At 33.4% G+C, this 21,759-nt stretch overlaps 1 protein-coding gene across 6 annotated transcripts in view; it reads right to left on the reverse strand.

The window, feature by feature from the left end:
• Window positions 1-21,759, reverse strand: part of Exoc2 (exocyst complex component 2) — a 203,983-nt gene that overhangs the window by 99,776 nt on the left and 82,448 nt on the right. For all 6 annotated transcript variants that reach the window (XM_015506131.2, XM_048800480.1, XM_048800481.1 and 3 more), the window contains 4 exons: window positions 19,625-19,770; window positions 19,409-19,490; window positions 18,574-18,676; window positions 14,520-14,638 (listed from right to left, as the gene is read on the reverse strand). In XM_015506131.2, the coding sequence (XP_015361617.1) occupies window positions 14,520-14,638; window positions 18,574-18,676; window positions 19,409-19,490; window positions 19,625-19,770 (450 nt within the window). The remainder of the gene's footprint in view (window positions 1-14,519; window positions 14,639-18,573; window positions 18,677-19,408; window positions 19,491-19,624; window positions 19,771-21,759) is intronic.

Consider the following 21,759-nt stretch of genomic DNA (forward strand, 5'->3'; position numbering starts at 1 on the left):
AAAAAAAAAAAAAAAAAAAAACAACTTTAGGAGCTAGGGATCTTGCTCAGTGTTGGAGCATTTATGGGTACTTTTCCTAGCATGCATGAGGCCCTGGGTTTAATCCCCAGCACTGAAAAACCAAAACAAAACAAATAAAAAGCACCTTACATTTTCTTGCCTAATTTACTATCCTCTCCACTTGAAAGGCCTCACTCATGTTTCCTCTTCATCCATTTAAACCCTTGTCCTTAAAGATTCATCTTAAATTATAGCTACTGCACAGCCTCTAACTGTAACAACTAAAAGGGTTATCTATCTTTGCCCTCTGACAGAAGTCAATCAGAATGTACATAATTTAACAATTTCACATCTCCCTTCTGTTCATTAACAGTTATGTATTATTGCCTAGTCCCAAACCAGACCACTGTGTTCTCAGAGGTAATAACTAAATATTATATCTCCATATTCCAATAGTCATTGACCTTCCACAAATAACACCCTCAATGTATTAATGAGTGGTAAATTTCAAATTACTCACTGAAAACTGTATTCCCTGTTTTAAATAGCTTAAAAGAGCTTTAAAAACTTATGGATTTGTGTTCAGGTCAGGTGCTAAGGATATAACACATTTATAAATAAAAATAATTTATCATTTTAGTATGGTGATTTCCTTATTTTAATAAGAGAACAAGGTGATGATTTTATGCCACCAATGCTAGCTATCCAGTTACATTCAACAAGTTATTTATTGAGCTTGTCCTGTGTGCCAGGAATCAAAGGCCCTGGGAAAAAGGTGATAGATAAGTCCCTGCTCTCAAGGACTTTACCTTAGGAAGGTGGAGGCAAAAAATAGACCAGTAAATAAATAATAAAAACCTAGTATAAGTGCTATGCAGAGAATCTAAAGGAGTGAGGAAGCAGAGTGACTGGGTGATCAGAGAAACCCTGACTTCACAAGCATATGCTATCCTCATGTTCCACTGTACATAATACAGTACCAGGTAAATGTTACCTAGAATAGAAATTAAATCATTTGGACAGATTCTTTTAGTGGGATGCAAGTTTTTGAAGACTATCTTTGGACTGCTGTGTTAAATATATTACTAATTTGGAAAACTATTGCATTTAACACAAAGCTTATATAATTCAAAATGTTAAACAAAAAAAGACATGTGATGCAGAGTTTAAAAAAAAAGAAACAATATTTTTGTAAATAATTTTTCTATGTTAAATAGGAAGTTTGAGATTTTAATGATTTATGACATTTTACTTTGAAGTTTATATAGTTATTACTATTAATAGTAGAATTCAGTAAGTTAATATCAAAATATTAATTTTCTGATACACTTTAAAAGGAAACTCAAGAGGGGTCTCAAACTTAGCATCACATTACATCTATATCCATTTTTATCTATATTTTAAATTGTGTTTTAAAAAGTATAAGAGAATGTTTTAATTTAAAAATGTTACTTTTGCAGGTTTCAGTACTATAAATTTATGACAAAGAAGTAAAGTGCTTCCTAGTTTCCTGAAAAATATGCTATATAACATTCTACAAATAATACAATTATCACTGCATAAGTAGATTCTCAGAAAATCTTTTCCCCATAACTGATATCTTGACAACTTTAATTTAAATGGTTTGATATTGTATCATTTATGTAGTTTAAGTAAATCTTGAATTTTGAAACTGTTAAAAGACTGATTTATCTTTTTCTTTAATAATAGAAACTGTGTTAAGAATATGCTTTTGTTCTATTAGAAACCACATCATCAGTTTTCTGTGATATCAGACAAAGAACATTAAACATAAACTAATTTCTTAATTGATAGCCTAGCGTCACCAGCAAGTATAACAGCAACACATGCCCTTATAGGACAAATCAGCATCTGGAACACATTTGTGAGACCTATTTGCACTGAGTGACCAGAAAGTAGCACTGCGCCATTGCACCTAAATACATAAGCCTTGTAAACCAAGCAGTAGGCACTGACCTAGAAGTGCCATTTCTCTCCCTAACATTTGGCTCCTTTTCTCTGCTAAAAAGGAGGAGGAGGGCAACTTACAATGCATTATTGTACAGGGAATTAAAAGAATTTTGCTTTGCAGAAAAAGAGATGCAAACATTTTAAATGATTTGTTTCAAATTATTTACTACTAAGTGTTCAAAAAGGAAAACTTGAGGATTATGACACTTCTTTAAACTGTATGACTTGATATTTTACCTCACAAAATTATTACAAATATTAATTGTTTTTGACAATAAGTAAGCATTACTAAAAAAGAACAAGATGGAAAAAATCCATAATTTTTGTAAAATATAAAATCAGCAAAGGCTTTAAGATATTTTATAAGAGCCTGGTATGGTGGTACATGCCTATAATATCAACAGCTCTGGAGGCTGAGGCAGGAGGATCGAATTGCAGGTTCAAAGCCAGCTTAAGCAACTTAGAAAGACCCTGTCTTAAAATAAAAAATATATATATAAAGGGATAGGATGTGGCTCAGCGGCTAAATGCTGTTGACTTCAATCCCAGATACCAAAAAAATTTTCTTAATAAAATATTTCACAAGAAATTAGCCTATTTTATCTTGATTGTATTACCTTACAATATGTTAGCAATGTGTTTAAGAGAAATGTAAAGACAATATAAAGTTATATGTGAGAGTATCATATGCAACTAAAAATGATGTTATTTTGTATATTTTTCCTGAAAACCTAAATTTTCTTCCCATTGACAGTTAGCTGAGGATTAGTGTTCAACTATATCCATACTACTTCGATTTTTCATTAGAATGCTTGCTTGCAATAAAACCTTGTGTAGGTGACCGAGACTGAAGTTTTTATAAAGCTGTGTTTGACTTTCCTTTTCAAACTAATACTAGAGATATGATAAATTGTGGTAAAAAGGTGTATTAAGAATTGTAATGCAAAAAATAATGAGAGCTCATGTAAACAAATAAATAAAAATTTAAAAATATATATGAATTTTGAAGGGTAATTTCTTTTCTTGGCAGTAAATTTCCCCACTATTTTTTTCTGAATGGAAAAACAAAACTTTCTTTTTCTTTAGTGCAAGGGATCGAATCTAGTGCCTCATGCATATTAAGCAAGTGCTCTATCACTGAACTACTTCCCATCAGATGGAAACTTTTAAGAAGATTTTGTCAAATAGGAAGTTATTACTTTTACCCTCAATGAAAATGTTTATGTTATGCCCTCATTTGGGCCAATACTAATTGTTCCCTATAAGACAGTAGGGCAGGGATTAATTCTATGAAGAAGTCTCGTGACTATATAGGTGGTGTGGGGTTCTATAGCACTTAGTCACAGGCCTATTCTGTAAAACGTACCTATAAAACATTAGTGCTTAAACCATGCATTTTGTAAAAACTTCTTGAGCAGTAAAATTCTGATCCTGTGATTCAAAGTTTGAGTATAAAATTTTAAATCATCATTACAAACAAAATTGGAAAAAAAAGTTTATTCTGCTTATTATTCCTACACTTTAAGAAACTCATCACTGGTCTTATCTTAAAAGTATAAAAAGTTTGCCTCTACATATACAGCAAATGTGAAAATTATGCCTTAAAAGGAAATTATATCACACAAATATTAAAGGTAAATATTAAAGGTACTTCATTAGAATTTTGTGATATTATTTTATGGATTTTAGAGCTTGGCTAATTTTAAAGACACTAAGCACAGTAACCAATAAGTATTCTCAAATGAATAAACTTAAGATAAAAAATTATACACTGCAGTCTGTCAAAATTATCTGAGAAATAACTACAGGGTCAAGACTACTCTGGAGTAATTTCAAGTAGGCACAAACCCTATGGCGTGAAAAATCATTATAAAGCATTTCTAGAAATTCTACTATGTATTATTCATAAGAAAAATGGTACAAACAAAATTCTAAGAGTTCTTAGATCTGGCTTTATCTTTTAACTTCCACAAACTAGTATTACAATAGTTACAATTTTACCAATATAAATGATACATCTCATCTACAAAAAGTTGGAAGAAAAAAATGCTTTACCTAATTGAGATGAAGCAACACACACACACACACACAAACTATACTTGGAAATAATTGACAGTAAAAATTCAATCTCATTTCTCCAGTTACATAAGTTTCTATAATATCTGATAGCAACATTGTTAAAAGAAATTCTTAAGCCCAATAGTAGAGCACTTGCTTCACATACATAAGACCCTGGGTTCAATATCCAGTACAGAAATTTGGCTTTAACAAGAGAAAAACAATGGAAAATTTGTTTAAAAGTTGCAGGAGTTACTTTCTTCAGAACAATACCAGTCACTTCACTATATTACAATATTTACCAGTAAGTGTGAGGTCCTGAATCATCAATAAAAGACCAAGTTAAAACATTTGCTATTTTTTTCTCCAGCAACTATGATATTTCTACTAGGTTAAAAATAGTCCAGCTTTATGCTCATCTATAGATGAGGAAAGATCTCCCACAAAGCTCACAAACTCAAGGATTTATACTAAAACTCTGAATCCTACAACAATCAGTCAAAAAAAAAAAAAAAACTGAGGAGGACTTTAAGAAGACTATAGAAAAATGCTTATTATACCTACATTCCATAAGACTTCAGGAAACCTTATCACATATTGCTCAAATCCTTTCAGCTCAAGCTGTGCAAGGTTTTGCCTATTTTAAATGCAAATAACTGTCAATATTTTTTTAACAGGGGTCTATACAACATAAAGTGCAGAAGAGACATTCTGAAGGCAAGCCTGCAGATGTGCAGCCAGGTGAATAAGTTTACTATATTTTCTCATCCTTTATGCCTGTATAGCAAGTTTTCTCACAGTCCACAATGGACTGATCTATAGCCCCGGGACTCTCAGAAGGGCGGCTGACTTCCTCACCGCCCTTGAACACCTTTGAACACATTTTCCTGTGCACAGCGGGCCCTTGTCCTGTGCTGCAGCCTGACCACCCACTGTTGCTTGTTGACCAAACATGCAGACCAGGAGCCTCCACAGACAGGCAGGATGGGATTCCTTTCAAGCACACCACACAGAAGAATTTCAATGCCAAAGCTGGGGTGGGGGTGGGTGTATCAAGGCAGAATTACAAATTCCTTAAAAATTAGACCTGTATCAACAGACAAAAATGCTCTCTTTGATCTTCTGATTCTCTCTATATTGAAAATTTTGATAGGGACATTTTCTCAATTTAAAAAAATCATTTAATCCAAATTAAACCAAGGGAGTCAATAGTTAACCATGACCCATGTTAACTACTTCATTTTGGATAGTCTTTAGCAGTCATAGTTAACTATGACCCATGTTAACTACTTCATTTTGGATAGTCTTTAGCAGGTCCTAGGCCACATTTCTGATGTACATTTCAACACCACTCAAAACAATATACAAAAAAGTATATATACTTTAAAAACAAAACTATGTGAACTTTCAAGAAGCCTTTTTAGCTAACTGGTTAGTTAAGCAAGAACCTTATATTTGTAATAAGTAAAATGGGTAAGTAACCAAAATGTTTATGTTTTTATTAAGTTCCTATGCTTTTTGGCAGTTATATATAGATTACATAGAGAAAATATTATCTAGAATATAAAAGTAAAAAATTGTTACAAAAAATGAAAGAATATAGAATTAAAATACTTGTAATGATCAATATTTTTAAATTACCAAGTGTGAATTCAATGTGTATTTGACATTCAATGTCACACTTTTCTTTCCACTAAGAAGAGAGGACCGGGTTAGGCATGAAATGGCTCCCAGCTGCAAGAAGTCTTCCTCCAGATGTACAGTAAGCCAAGGTTGTAGAAAAGAACCAGCTGCTAGGATAACCCACTGAAAAGGTCCTTTGACATCGCCTTTTTTGGCCTGTCTGATCTAAAAAAAGAGATTGCTTATTGTAAGGTGAATAGAATCTATTATAAAGCAGAAGATACAGAGTCCGTAATCCAATTCTCTCCTATGATATTCAACAGCTGTTATTTTACCATACAGGATCCGAAATGCTATTCCAAAAGTAAATCAAGTTCTTAATCCTAGGTTATTGACTTTAGGGAAAAAAAAGTACCTAAATTACTAGTATCATTAGTCATAATTTGAAACTGGAGAATAAAACTTTCTTTTCAAATTAGATTTCTAAACAATCTACAATCATTATGTTAAAAAAAAAACTGCTGATCTGCATTTTGGCAATTAGAACCATTTATGCAGACTTGTACTACTTACTATAAGAGTGACAATTTCTGATGGTATGCATTCCAAACCTAATTCATGGTATATTAAATATCAACTTTTTTTCTTCTCTCTCTCTCTCTCTCTCTGAGGAAAAAAAAAAAAGCAGGAAACTCAAGACTCTTGCTTTGCTTAAAAAAAAAGACAATTTGATTGCACTCATAAATGGTACTTTTCCTTTATTTAATTCCCTACCCTGAATTTACTTTCTCCCTGTATGGCTTCTAAATCTTAAAGCAGGTAAATAAAATCCTACTAAGCTTTCATATTCTGAGGCCAATTTTTAAGACTGTCATCACAACATGAAAAAGAACAAGTATATAGGTGAATCAACTGTCAGTCCAACCCAGAAGTCCTCAATGTTGGATAGAACTTAGTTGTAAGTAGTAGCAGATGGAAATCAAACTAATATCCCCCATCAGTACTTACTATAATTCTGCCTTTCCTTTTTTGTTGTTGTTGTTGTTGTTGTAACTGAAGTTTATCATTCCAGGTTCATTTAGTAATAAACACTCAGGAGAGAAACTACTTTTTAAATCTCCAGAAATTAAACTACATAACAGAAACTTAAATATCTACAACCTCATTATATCAGCTTTTAAAAATTATAATTATATTAATTTAATATATGTATAACAACACCCTTTGACTGTCTTTTTGACTATGGAAATATTTTTATAGTTCCACAGAAAATTCTACTACTGACAGTTTCCTAATGGAGGCTGCAGTTTAATCCAGCATATAGAAAGTCTCCCTAACCCTGCATTAGGGCAATACCAGAATTATATGTGTAAATCCCACTTATTAAAAAATGTACATGTACATACATACATAATATATATAACATGTACATACAGATCACAGCTTTATTTTTTAAGTATCAAGAAAAAATACAGTTCAGTTTTACTGTGTAAATTAACAAAATCATAGGCAAATTACAATAATATAACTTACACATATATTTTATGAGCTTCAGTTGAAAATATGGGCTTTTTGTATCATAAGGTCCTTGAGAAAACATAAACATTTTTATTTCTTTCAGCAAGTATTTAACAATCTGTTGAATGTTTGAAATCAAAGAGAAACTGAGCATTGTATAAATGTATTTCCTTCTGTTATGAGGTTATTTTTAAGAATTCATTGCCTACTTAAGCTATGGGCTCCTATTCTAAATGTTCCCTCTATTGGGACCCAATTCTAAGATGCCTTTTGGGAAATCTTAATTAAGCATATTTCTGAAAGAAGGGAATTACTCTATGAGAAGGCTGATGACTTTTTCCTCAAGTTATTAAGACATAGCCAGCCTATATCTGAAGAGTTAAGCTCAAATTCACTTTCAGAACAAAGAAAAAAAATACCTTTGAAGGCCACCTTTAAAAATCCTGTTTAGAACGCCAGTAGGGGGTTAACCAAAGGGCTTTTCCTGGCAGGAAACCTGAAGACTTACTCTAATTTTGGACCTATTTCACAGGAATTTCAAGAGATAATTGACACTTCTCATAAAGTGGTTAAGTTTAAGGTGTATAATGATTCAGGGCACAAGGCTGCTTTGAATGCAGGGGACCAGAAGCAAAATGGTTACCCTGTTGAGGCTGGAAAAAAACAGAAGTCAAAGTCTTCCATCAACATTTAAGCTTTCAAACAGGGTTTTATCTTTGTTCTTGTTTCTTTTGACTAGTTTTGTTCCCCCCATCTTTTTCTCCAGTAGAAAAATCAGAAGATCACATTTGGGCTACAGTTGTCAGGCCCCAGAAGAGGAGAAAGGGATATCTGGGGATGATGGCCAGGTGTGTTGAAGATGCAGGGACAACCTCCTGCTCTGCTTTCCCAGACTGTAACCTGAAGAGCACCATCTGCTAGGGTCCGTGTATATTATTACTATAAAAACTGGAATCCGGAGAAGGGTCTAATGCAGTACTCATAGGAATATCCACCTTACGGCCACCTCTGATGCCAAATGCTTCATCTACAAGAGAGTCTTTCTTACAAAAAGGCAGCTTTGTATGTAGGGCTGTGGTCTCTGAAAATCTATCATCATCTTTGCTCATTAAATTTTCTCTGAAGACCACAAGACTAAATACAATTAACATTTCTCCCAAACCCACATGCAAAGACTTTTTAAAAAATATTTATATGTAAATTAGAATTTCTTAGATTCATACATAAAGACCAGCTTTACTTAAAAATACACCAAGAATTCTTTTCCTGCTGGAAACACTTAAAATTAATCCATTTAAAATTGAGTTTTATTTCACAAAATTGTCTCAGTTTTTTACCATTTTCTACCTATGGGTTTACTTAAGCAATTACACCTATTTCTTTTCTTCAGTTTTAATAGTCTAAGAACAGTTATTATGATAGAACTTAAGATGTACTTTCTTTAGAAGGCAACAGGCTTTCATTTTCAAAGTATATTCCTGACAATAACCTAATAAAATCAACATAGCTTTACAACAAAGTACTAGATGAAATGCAGGCACTGTCTTTTTTAGGGACACTCCTAAGCAATTCCTGGCAGAATATGAATCACCTTTTCAAAATGCTTGAGACTTCAGTGTACAGTTATAGTCAGTTCAAAGAAACCAGCAACTGCCAAGCAAATAAGTAAACACCCTGTCACTAGGCAGTGAGGATCAGACCAAGTCACAAAAGTACAAAAGTGACATCAACTGGGAGATGCTGGCCCTACCTTTTTCCATCCCTGTCCCCATAAATCTTTCAGCTCTGCTGGGAAGATAGTAGGCCTTCCCAAACATATCTTTAATATTTCCCAGGATGACTTCTAGTCACTGGATATTTTCTCATTCACCTCCATTTTCTCAACATGTTGACTACTGAAGCATTTATTTATACTTGATATATAATTTTAGAGGTTACTAATTATGTTTACATAAAATTTTTTCAATAGGGTTTATCTAAATATAAGCAAAATAACATCAAAAGTAATAGAAATTAGAAACAGCTCATCTAGCTTGGATAGTTTCAGGCATAGTAGCTCTTTATGATTTACCAAACATCAATTTGCCTTACCTGCCAGAAAAATGCCAATTTGCTTTGACATCATATTCAGAATTCTGTATGATAAAATATGCTCCAACAATGTAACACAGAGAAGTATTGTGTCTTCTGGCCTGGGGAAATGAGTACAGTCTGGTAGAAAGGGAAGAAATCTGCACACTCACTTGCTAGTTCTGCCCTCACTCAAAACACAGACAACTTGGGTCTGTCACCTGGCTTCTCAGGGATACCTTCATCACATGAAAGGGATTTATAGTCATCTATTGAACCAGACAATTTCTCCAGTTTCTTCTGATGGAAAGTCCAAATGATATTTTGTGGATCTTTCTATATATTGCCTTATATTTACATTATATATAATTAGAGTAATCATAAAATATCTATTAAAATAACTATATAACAGTTATAGATTATATGAAAGAAAAATTATGTTCATTCCCAGCAAATTTATAATTAAGTCTAAAATTTATGTAAACACAACCATACATACAGCAAACATAATTATATTACCTACACAAATGTAGGTTAAGTGTATATTGAAGAGATAACATGTATCCAACAATATATACATATATTAATGATGACAGAGAAAAGCATCTAAGTACAAACTGGCCAAAGCCAAAACATATTTTAACACTGACTGATTCTTCTTCCATTCTAGGAAACACAGTTTACCTACATCTATGGCACATTCATCATTTGGCTTTGCACAAGTATCAGTCAAAAAGTGATGGTATCAATATACTTGAAAAGATAGAGGTGAAAAAAAAAAAAAACAATAACCCAATCAATAAACAGGCAAAGGAACTGAACAGACACTCCACAGAAGAAGAAATACGAATGATCAAGAAAAATATATGAAAAAAATGTTCAACATCACAAACAATTTAGAGAAATGCAAATTAAGACTACATGGAGATTTCATCTCATTCCAGTTGGAATGGAAGTTATCGAGTACATAAGTAACAATAAATATTGGCAAGGATGTGAGGCAAAAGGTACACTCATACACCGCTTGTGCTAATTGGTGCAATTCTGGAAAGCAGTATGGAGATTCCTCAGAAAACTTGGAATGGAACCACCATTTGACCCAGTTATCCCACTCCTCAGCATATACTCAAAGGATTTAAAATCAGCATACTACAGTGACACAGCTACATCAATATTCATAGCAGCTCAATTCACAATAGCTAAGCTATGGAACCAACTTAGGTGCCCTTCAATTGATGAATGGATAAAGAAAATGTGGTACATGTACACAATGGAATATTACCCAGCCATAAAGAAGTATAAAATTATTGCATTTGCTGGTAAATAAACAGAACTGGAGGCTATTCATGCTAAGCAAAATAAGCTAATCCCCAAAATACAAAGGCCAAATATTCTCTCTGATATATGGATGTTGACTCACAAAAGTCAGGGGGGAGGGAAAAGTGGAGGTTCACCAGATTGGACAGGGGGAAATAGGGGGAAGGAAGAGGGCATAGGAGTAGGAAAGATGAATAGGACATACCTTTCGTATGTTCATATATAAATACATGACCCGTGTAACTCCACATCATGTACAACCACAAGAATGGGAAATTATAATCTATATATGTATATATGTCAAAATACATTCTACCGTCATGTATAAGTAAGAACAACAAATTAAAAATTTACAAAAAAATGATAGAGGTGAAATTAAACTGTTTATGAGTTTAAAAATTAAATGAATATTTGATAATAAATTATTGATATTTCAAGTACGATGATAATTTTTAAAAGACTCCTTATCTCTGAAAAGTACATTGAATTAGCTATGAATGAAATGATGTAACCCACTTCAACATAATCCAAAATGGGAGAGCTCACAACTATTGAAGTTATGGTGGGTTCATGGAAAATTATTCTATTGTCTTTCTTGCTTTTAAATATGCTTGGGAGGCTAGGGGTATGGGCCAGCAGTACAGCACTTACCTAGCATGTGCAAGGCCCTGAACCCAGTTCTCAGCACCATGCAAAACATATACAAGGAGAGTTTTGAGATTCTCTAAAATGAAACAATTAAATTACTTCTGACCTGAACACAAAAGATCATACTACTCTTCCAATTAAAAGGTTCTTATATATTAGGATTACCTAAATTATTTCTATTAGTAGCATTTACTGACAATGAAAAAGGGCACTGTTGCACATGAACATCTGAAGAAAATTAAAGTATAACAAAAATTTACTAATTCATTTGGGAAATCTATCCTGTATTATCATGAAATTTATAGAATAAAATCAGATCCCAGAAATTCTGATATTTTCATACCAAATTTTGAGTTCAGATTGTTTCCTATATGCGTAAGTAGGAAAATTTTTTTGTCAGACCACATATTTTGTGTGTATCCTTTGAACATGGCCACCATATTTACCACCAACTTTGATGGAGAAGGATAGCATTTACTGAGATGTATTACAAGTCTGTAATAGTTCCCCACACCAATCTAGATAGCAGACAGTCATCATTTGGGTTCAACTGAGGTATCACCTTCTCTAGGACACTTCTTTGTACTTTACCCAAGCCAGTCTGTGTATCCTTGTAATATGATTTCATAAAATTCTGCACTCTACACTTCATAATCCTTTTTACAATTATAATTAAACACATACTTATATGATTTCAAAAATCATACATCTATCCCACCAAACTCCAAGATCTAAGAAGCCTTCTCACCACAGCACTTCTAGCCCCCAGAACAACAAACAGTAAATGCACCAATGATCAACCCTGGCTGCAGCTGACTCACCTGGAAGCTTGAAAAATACTGCCACCTGGTCTCACCTCCAGAATCTAATACAATTGGTATGGAATTGATGGGTGTCGGATTCTGGAAATCTAGGAATTCTGATGTGTAGTCAAGATTGAAAGCCCACTAAACAAGTAGACTAAAAAATTACTAGTTAAATCAACAGAGAAATTAGTATGTTAAGACAATCTTAAGTATTCCCAAAGACTAAGGTCTCTGTGTCTTATTTGCTATCATTTTCCCTTGCTACAAATGTAAAATAATTAATGATATCAATAGAAATATTGATATGGCATCAACAGAGAGATATTCGTGTTTTTTGAAATATCAAACATAAAAAAGAACAAGAATCAAAACTGGTAAGTACTCAAATCCAAGCCAAACAATTCATGACAAAATTATGCTATAAATAAATATAGGCAACAACTGTTATCATCTTTCTGGGCCAGGATTGTTCTCATGTCATTTCACCTAACTCTTCTGGGACCTGATGATCACTACAACTCCTCATTTTACGTCATCTACTCAGGAGTTCAGGCCACTGACAATACATTTGCCAAGGTCACCAACAGCAGCCTTGGTGCCCAATCTAGAGGACATTTCACTCTTACTTTCCACTTCAATTTAAAAACTTCAATAACTCCCTCCTTTTGGTTTTGTGGCTGTAGGCCTTCCTTTTTCCGTCTTGTCCTGATAACCAACCTGTCATCATCTCCTGTCCAGGTTTCTCTTCTACTAGCTCCTCAGGATTCCATTCTTGGTTTTCTTCTCTTTTATCTTTTTGAATGAGTGCATCAACTCCTAAGAATCATCCATGTGCAACCATACCCAAATCTCTGGCTCCTTTAAGTACAAATACCTTCTGGGTATCTCTACTTGCATGTCAAACAATTCCAAATCCACCTATCCAAATGAAAGGAGGGAAAAAATCACATTTTTCCTCTAAGTCCCTTAACTCAATAATACCATCATACTAGTAAATTACCACAATCAGATGCCTGAGAGTCATCCTTCATCCCCTCCTCCTCTTCCTCATTCTTCCAGTACCTAGTCATATCTATCTACTTTCTAAATAGCCCTGTAATCTACACACTTCACATTTCCAACACCTCCATGCTAGGTCAGATGCCAGAATTATCATACTAGCTTCTAACCAGCTTCCCTGCTTGGGGCTTATTCCCTCTCATTGATTCTGTATATGAAAGCCAGAGTCATCCTCTCTTTAAAAATAAGTTTAATCATGTCTTTCACCTTTTAAAGTCTTTCAATGTCTCCCTACTGCCAAACCACTCAAAGCAGCTAACAAAGTCCATTATCTGGTGTGTCCTAATTCCAGTCTCAGTTCCTCCAATTCTAATCACTTTCTTGCTCCAGGCATACAAAATTCAGTGGCTTTCCCTTGCTCCAAACCTAGTACTCTTCCTGGAATGATCTTTAACTCTTTCTTCTTCTACTTGAAATCATCAACACAGGTAGCCTTTAGACCTCAGAGTCAATGAATTTCTTTCATATCTTAGAATATTATTTCCCTGACCCCAAAACCCTAAATTAGGTTCTGTTCCTAAGTGCTATGACAGCATTAAACACTACCCCAATCTTAAAATATGACATAGTACACAGTATCCTTATAGCCAACCAGAATGTCTCTTCCATGATGTTATAAACCTGTATGAATCAGCCCCTTGTCAGTTATACTGGCCACCCACAGTATCTGGGAGCATGGTAGACATTCAATATATTAATATTTGTTGAATGCCAGGATTATACAAATAAGTCAATAAACCTTCATGAAAACAATTTCATGCAGGTTTAACTTGTCTCTTCAAACTCACCTGAGGGCCTTTGCTCAAGTGGTTCCCTTTCTCAGGCTGGGTGGAGTCTGCCTGATAAGCCACTTCCAATTCTTAGCTAAAATGAAGCATTCCAGAGATACTTTCCCAAACCAGTCATCTAAAGCACTTTCCTCAGTTACTCCCCCACAGAATACCTTTTGTTTTCCTTTTTATCATTTGTCTCAATGTTTTTATTGTTACAGGTTTAATGACTTTTCCCTCCTGTGAATTCAATGAGGCATGGCTTGGGTCTTATTCATCACTATCTATTTAGTAATTGGAATTTGTCTGGTATGCAGTATAGATCAGCATATATCTGATGAAACAATTAGCAAGACTAACATTTATCAAGAATTACTGTCATTTCTAGAGCATCATGCTGACTCCAATGAAATTTTAAATGTTCCTTACAACAAACTCTTGTCAATCCTGTTAACTGGTCACAAAAGCAAACATATTAAAAAAGTTTTCACCCTTCCCTCTGTTTCCAGCTTGTAAGTACAATGTTAAAAAGCGGAGAGGGGTTAACAATAGCAACAACAACGGGACAGGTACAGATACCAAGAAAAATAGGTAATCATTCCCTTAATCATTAAGCATTCCCAAAGAATATTAAAGTGATATAAAGAAATAGCATATACATCAGAAAAGAAACCCTTGCCTTTCAGGTCTTTCACATAGCCTTCCTTGCAGTTGTGCATGAGCTGAAGGATCCACTTGTGCTGGGCTCCAATGCATTGCCAGGCAGGGTCACCAGGAGCATGAAGGTCAGACAGATACCTTAAAAAAAAAGCAAGCCCACGGCTTTTTCTGTTATAAGTGAGCGCAAAAAGAAAATCAAGCATATTTTAAAATCAGTACCTTTTTTTTTAAAGAAAAACTAAAATTGTATTAATGAGTAAAGCATTTGTCAATATTATATTAAGTATCTAATTTGCAAACAAGATAAAATTTCTTTTCATGCAATAATAACAAAACTGTAATTTTTAATTGGCTCTTTGTATAAAGATAACTAAAAAGACAAAGACAACTTGACAAAGACAAAGTGATCCTATTGACATGGTGAGGCTTTTCCTTTACATCTAATAATCTACATTTAGTTCTCAGACTACGCCTACTCTGTTTGAAATCATTACATGAAAGACCCGGGGCAAGCCAAGAACACTGGTTAAAGAACTGCAACTGTTACAGCCACCAGATGGCAGTGTAACACAGCTTATTAAGAGCTAAAACAAGACTGCTTTCTCAACATGAAGCAATTTGGTAACAAACTAATTCATCACTGAGAAAGTGTTTCTCTAGAATATATATGGATAGTTTCTTATTTTAAAAGTTTTTAAAATATTTTATGTCTCTGTGTATAAAATACGCAAATCCATATAGACACTTTAAATATATTACAGTTAAAAAATTTCTATCAAATAGTATTCAAGATAAGGCATTCATACTTCACAAAATGTATGAATACAACAAGTTAAAAACCAATTAAATCAAATCAAAAAGCATATTCGAATAAATTTATTGTCTTAAAATTATTCTTAAATAATAGGCTATCCTTTGTCTTGTGGTTAAAGATTTTTGGTCAATGATAAATATTCATTAATAACTACAAGCTGTGACCTCTAGCCAAATCTCAATCACTCATGCCTGATGCTCCCTCCCAATTTTTTCAGTAGCCAGTACTCATTACTCAGACATCTCAATTAGCAGCTAATTAGAGGAGAAACAAATCAATTTCATAATAAGTTAGCAAAGAAGATGTTGAGAAGAAACATGACATCATATTGAGAAACTATCCACAACAACCCCAACCTCCACTAGCTATTGGATTCCTGTTTCTGAGAATGTCTAGGCATTTGATCATCTACAGAGGGCCATTTCACAGCATGGATCACACTGCACTTGACAGGCTTCCTGCCCTTCTCCTCCTGATGACTGTGGGTAGGTTTCAAACAGGCGATGTGTCAGAGTTGACAAAGACACAAGTCAATTAAAAGGAAGAATTTTACTAATATTAAGATACCACCTAAGAGCTGAGGTTGTGGCTCAGTGGTTGAGCACTTGCCAGCACGTGAGGGGCCCTGGGTTTGGTCCTCAGCACCACATAAAAATAAAACAAAACAAAATAAAGGTATTTGTCAATCTACAACTAAAAATATATATATTAAAATAAAAAGACATCACCTAAGTCTCTTTATCTGAGAATAATCTCCTAATAATCTAACAAATTAAATTTAGCTTAGCATAGGGAATTCCTTCCAAAGCTTTCAAAAACCAATCTGATTCTTCCTCTCACACAAGACTTTCCTATTTTATTATCTGTAATGCAAATATAACAAATAATATATTGTGTCTACTCTTCCCAAAGAACACGCGCTTCTTTCTTGCTGGGAGTAACTGATTTCAACAAGCTTACTAAATAGGTTTGCTATGCCTCCAAATATTTCTGCAAAACTCAGATCAGTTCAGTTCAATTCAGCTTATTCCATCCTCTTCCAATAAGTTTCTTCTTTTAGTATGAAGCTTAAAACTAATAGTTTCCTTATAAAGATCTTTGTTTAGAATTATGATGTTTAAAACTACACATTAAAGAATATTTTTTATGAAGGCTTTTGAGGGAAAACATTCCAAAAATGATGGACATAGGCTTAATAATTTTCACATTTAAGAGTAAAAATTTTAAATTCTATATTCCGATTTTTACAAATTATCAGAAACAGGGTCACACTTAGATGGAAAGGAGTAAATGGAGCTTGGTTCTTGTTAAAGTTAACAAGTTCTCTACCAGATCAAGACAGAATGAGAAGTAAAACTAATCATGAAGATTTACATTTGATAAAATAATGAATAAAGAGTAAAACACCACAGCAAGTAATCTGATTTTCACTTCTACTATGCATAAAATGGATCACAGAATACTAACACTCTGTTATTTTTGTTAATAATAAAGCTGTTTCCATTCCCACCTTGTGCTCTCAGTGTCTATCACCATAGTTTTTAAAACCCAACAGATACTTGATCTGGTTCTGATCTTATTTTCTACTTATTAATGGCTAAAATTTTAATTAGAAAAAAGTAATCAAATTGCTTAGTGTCTTCTCAAAGCATCAGAAATAAAATAATGATGAAAACAACTCAACCATTGTTGACATCCTTGTTGTTTTTCCTTTAAAATGAAAGGGGAAGAAAGCAGCAAAATAGGCCATCTAAAGACATCTCTTCTGACCCTACCATCTTTTAAATGATGTTCAGGAATAAAAAACCTGATCATATGAACTGGCCATTATCCATACAGACAGTAATTTACCTATAAAGAAATTTTATACTCAGTAAAGTCTCACATATTACTGCAGGCAAATTTAACATAACAAATGAACTGCTAGGTGAATCTATAGAGAAAAATCTGTAAAGTAGCAGAGGGGAACAGGGCAAGGAAGAATCGGGGCACCTGTTCCTCATCAATGTGTCCTGGACAACACACTCCACCTTACCAAAATTATTTTTTATATGTAGAAAATAAAACAATTGGATAACTAACATGTAGTTTATTTCCAGCTTTAAATTTATACAGTTCTATGAGCCAGAAAAGTCTGCTGTAGACATTCTTTCCTTAAGGAGACAACACGGAGAAAAGCCAGGATAGGCTTTGAACCAGACCAACAGTAGAAGTAATCCTACTAGCTGTGTGTGCTGGGCAAGCTTTGCTTTCTTCACCTGTGTAACAGGCACAATGCAAGTACCCTTTGCTAAGAGAGGAAACACAGAATGCACCCAGGGCAGTGCTCAGGCACAGGGTACACTTTCTGCAGTGGCAGCAACTGACTTTACTGCTCATTCTGTCCTATTCCCCAAGCCTCTCCTCACCTTCCAACTAGACAAAACTAGTGTGTACCAATGCAGTGGCTCGTGCTCCCAGTTTCCCTCATCATCAGGACAAGGTCTGAGTGTAAACTCTTGGACCCTCCACAACTGCACACACAGAAGCTTTTAGAACAGATCCTTCTGCTATGCCTGCAGAGTATTTTCAATGATCACATGATAATCACAGCCAAATGCATATATGCCTATAGTTAACTATAATGAACAGCTAGTTCCATCATGAGATACTGCTTCTTCCTGAAGACTCTTCATATCCTATGAAGTCCACCTCTTTTAATATTATTGCTATTTTTAAAAAAGTATTTCTATTTAGTAACAATATTTATCTTATTGACCATTAAAGGCTTGTAAATCAGATAGATACTCAAGGGCAAAACTTTCCAGAACTTTCTTCACTATTGAGCCATGGGACACTCCTATGGCATGAATAATTTCTCACACAGCGTAAGACAGTATTATTCTCTTTAAACCATACAGAGAGCCCCTACTTCATGAACTATGGTATTCACAGGGTGTGGCACCACACCATCCCACAAAGTTAGGTAACCCACAGGAGGAAGAGGTGACTAAGCAATAGGGCTACTGTTCCTTTGCCAAACTGGCAGGATTTTCTAGCTTTAAAAAGTAAATACTATGTAACTACTCCCAATTTATTGGTATTCAAAAGAATTTTGGTGTCCTATACCAAAAACCCTAAATTTCTGCTATTTGGCTTCTCTTTTACCATTTTATCAGCAGTCTACTAATTTCCCCCAAATCAGTGTTAAGGGTTACCTGACACATCCAATACCAAAACAGATAAAGGTGATTCCTCAGAATTCTTGCAAAAGTTTTACCTTATATAGCGTTTTTGGTCATGTAAGGTTGATGGTGTCTCAAGCAATTTATCCAGAAGTAATTCTCGTAAAGCTTCTATTCGTGTTTCTACTTCAGCATAATCTATTTTTAAAAAGAATACACAAGATTCGCAGAATTAAAATTTAAAATCAAATTTCAGAAAGCAGATGGTTCCTTTTGACTAAGAAGAAGTACAGGGACCTTTGGAAGTGATCAAAACACCATCTTGAGTGTGTACGTGGGCATGTATTTTTGTTAGAAATAAATGACCTATAACTTGTAAGGTCTGTGCATTTAAGTAAATATAAATTTTACCACAGAAAAGAAATAAAATTATGATTTCTGAATTCTTACATATTTCATTTTTAGTAAACCCTATAATATTTCTAATTGATGGGAGTTTAAACATGGGGCATTTTAAGCTTTTCTTATACTCTGTAAATCCAGTATTAGAAATAATTTCAAAAGATGTTGGGTTTGCTCTAAAAAAGAATTAGAATTCATATAGATTGTTCTCTCCAAAGGAAAAAAAAATTGAAATGCAGATTTATGTCTATAAAATACCTGTCTTTGCTTCTTTCTGATAAGAAAGAGTTTTAAGAGCACTGTGACTAGCAGCAAAGAATGTCCAAGAATAACCCATCTTCACGAGTGCTCATTTTCACTGCATCTCAGGAAGAAAATCATGTTATTTTTGAAGTAATTGTTTTACATTTTAAAGAGAACACCATATAAACAAAATCTAAAATGCATGTAACATTCTTTACAGAACACATTCCTCATTCTTCCTGTAAAAGGAAAGTAGAAGATGTAGAAGTAATAAACAAATCTTACATTTCTTGAAAACTTGCACCTCCGTTTTCCCAAAGAGTGACTTGGCCTTTTCATAATCATTAATAACCACATCATAGTCACCCTTTAAAATAAAGAAACATTTTGGAGACCATCAATAAAGCATAATGAAGACATTTGGTTAATATTAAAAATGTATTAACAAACCTTTAAAACTTATGACATTTATAACTGTTAGTACACAAATATTTTCTCTACCTTTTGAATATTCCTTTCAATATTCAGAGGAAGATTGAAGAGAAACTTAAATCGCTGAAGTACATTGAGTGCATTCCTAGTAGAATCTGCCTTGTCCTTTCGACCTAACACTTCTTGAAATAACGTGTCCGCAGTATTACTTGCTCCTATTTTTAAAGGAGAAAAAGAAACTTAAAATAAAAGCTAATTTGAATCACAAAATGTGTAACTGAGCACTAGAAACAAAGTCTGAGACAGCTATCGAAACTTTACAGTTAAATGCAATAAACTATTTTTTTTAAGTTAGCTATATTGGAGATCTTTTATAGTTTGCTAAAATAAAATTTCCATTTTGCCTGCTAAGTCTTTTCATATGTGAAAAATGGTACCCAATTAAAAACAACTATACTTTCCATGCCCAAATAAATTCTCCCACATGAACCTGTATTTATTTTAGTTACTCTTTTAAATGTTATTGCAATTATGGCCCTTAAGTTATATCATTACTTCAGACAAAAAAAGTAAAACAAACATACAGATGTGTGCAGATATACATGCACACTACTGAAATTCTATGGATTCAGCATCTACATATGGGGCGATAAACAAAACAAGGAAAATCATTTTCAGAAAAGTTGTTCAAAAGAAGTAATTTTAAAACTAATCCTATTTCTTGATAGAATTATCTCCTTATGTAGCAGACACAGAAAATTATATACACAATTTAAAATGACAAACTTTAACATAGTATAAATATTTCTTAAATCAGCTAATTCTTATAAAGTTATACAAGAATATTTCATAATTTTTTTCCTAAAAGATGTCAAATTATATGGGTCACTGTAATGAAAGAGCTGCTTTATCTAAAGCAAAATTTGCAAGTACAAAAAATTGTTTAAATTTTGCAACTTGTGAATTATTTTTAATTAGCCACAAGGAAAGGGGAGAGAAAGGATAAACTGTTTTTGGCTGTTTGATCGCTGCTTGTAAAAAGTTTCTACATTATCTGGTCTAGTGACTATACTTTAAGCAAAGATGAAAAAATTACCTCAGTCTCACTGGGTGGCTTGCATGCCATATCCTCTGGTCCACACTGTGGGTGGCCTGATCGTGTTAAAAGTCGTCTTTGTAACATGATTGTTTTATCTAAATAATGTTTAAATTCTGTTGAGATTTTAAAGGCCTGATATAAAAACTTTGTTTGGTCAAGATAACTGTTTTCACCACATGCTATTTAATGTAGACTGCTAAATTTCTACTATAAGATGAAGAAAAATACATTTTCTTCTTGCCACCAAACCACATAATAGAGGCTAAATGAATATCTGAAATCTGATTAGGGTTAAAACTTTCTTTCTTCAAGGAAAATTATTCTAAAGTATTTGCTTATCATTCTAAAAATATAAACACGAGTTGAGGTCTCATAAATGAATAGATATCCAAGTGGAAATTAATCTTTTTTAAAAGGTTACTTACTTATATGTGAAGTTTAGACATTAAGTAATTAAGCTTCTTTTCTGTTCAATGAAAATGAAAGAATTTGGAACAAACAGGGTAAAGAGTTCAAAATTGGATTTTTCTCATCTTATTTTTAAAGTAATAAAATATTAGCAACTAATAATTAATTTTAATCCCTAAAAAAATATGAGAACAAGAATATGAAGAAAAGCTACTTATAATAAAATAAAATTAAAATATTGTATACAGAAAAGTTTATAGACAGAAATTCTAAACTGTAAAATTATAATTTATATGGAAATATATGCATTTATATGAAGGATTTTAATTTGTATGAAAAAAGAAATTATATAGATAACTTTTCAATAAATATTATTCTGCTGTGAACTTTACTGCATTAACAATAAAACAGTAGTTCATGACTCTAATAACTAAATGATACATCCAGTAACAAAATACAGGAGAACAGTGAAATCAAGATTTGTACAGCAGATAAAAATCACCAGCAGGTCACAAAATGCACTGTCTTTCTTCCCTAGGGCTACTAATAAGAAAACAAAACTACTACACAAAAAGGGCACTGGGGCTGGGGTTATGGCTCAGTGGCAGAGTACTCACCTACCATGCGTGAGGCACTGAGTTCAATCCTCAGCACCACATAAATATAAAATAAAGATATTGTGTCTACCTAAACTAAA

This window comes from Marmota marmota, unplaced genomic scaffold, assembly GCF_001458135.2.
Source record: "Marmota marmota marmota unplaced genomic scaffold, marMar, whole genome shotgun sequence".
In the NCBI taxonomy this organism is placed as follows: Eukaryota; Metazoa; Chordata; class Mammalia; order Rodentia; family Sciuridae; genus Marmota; species Marmota marmota.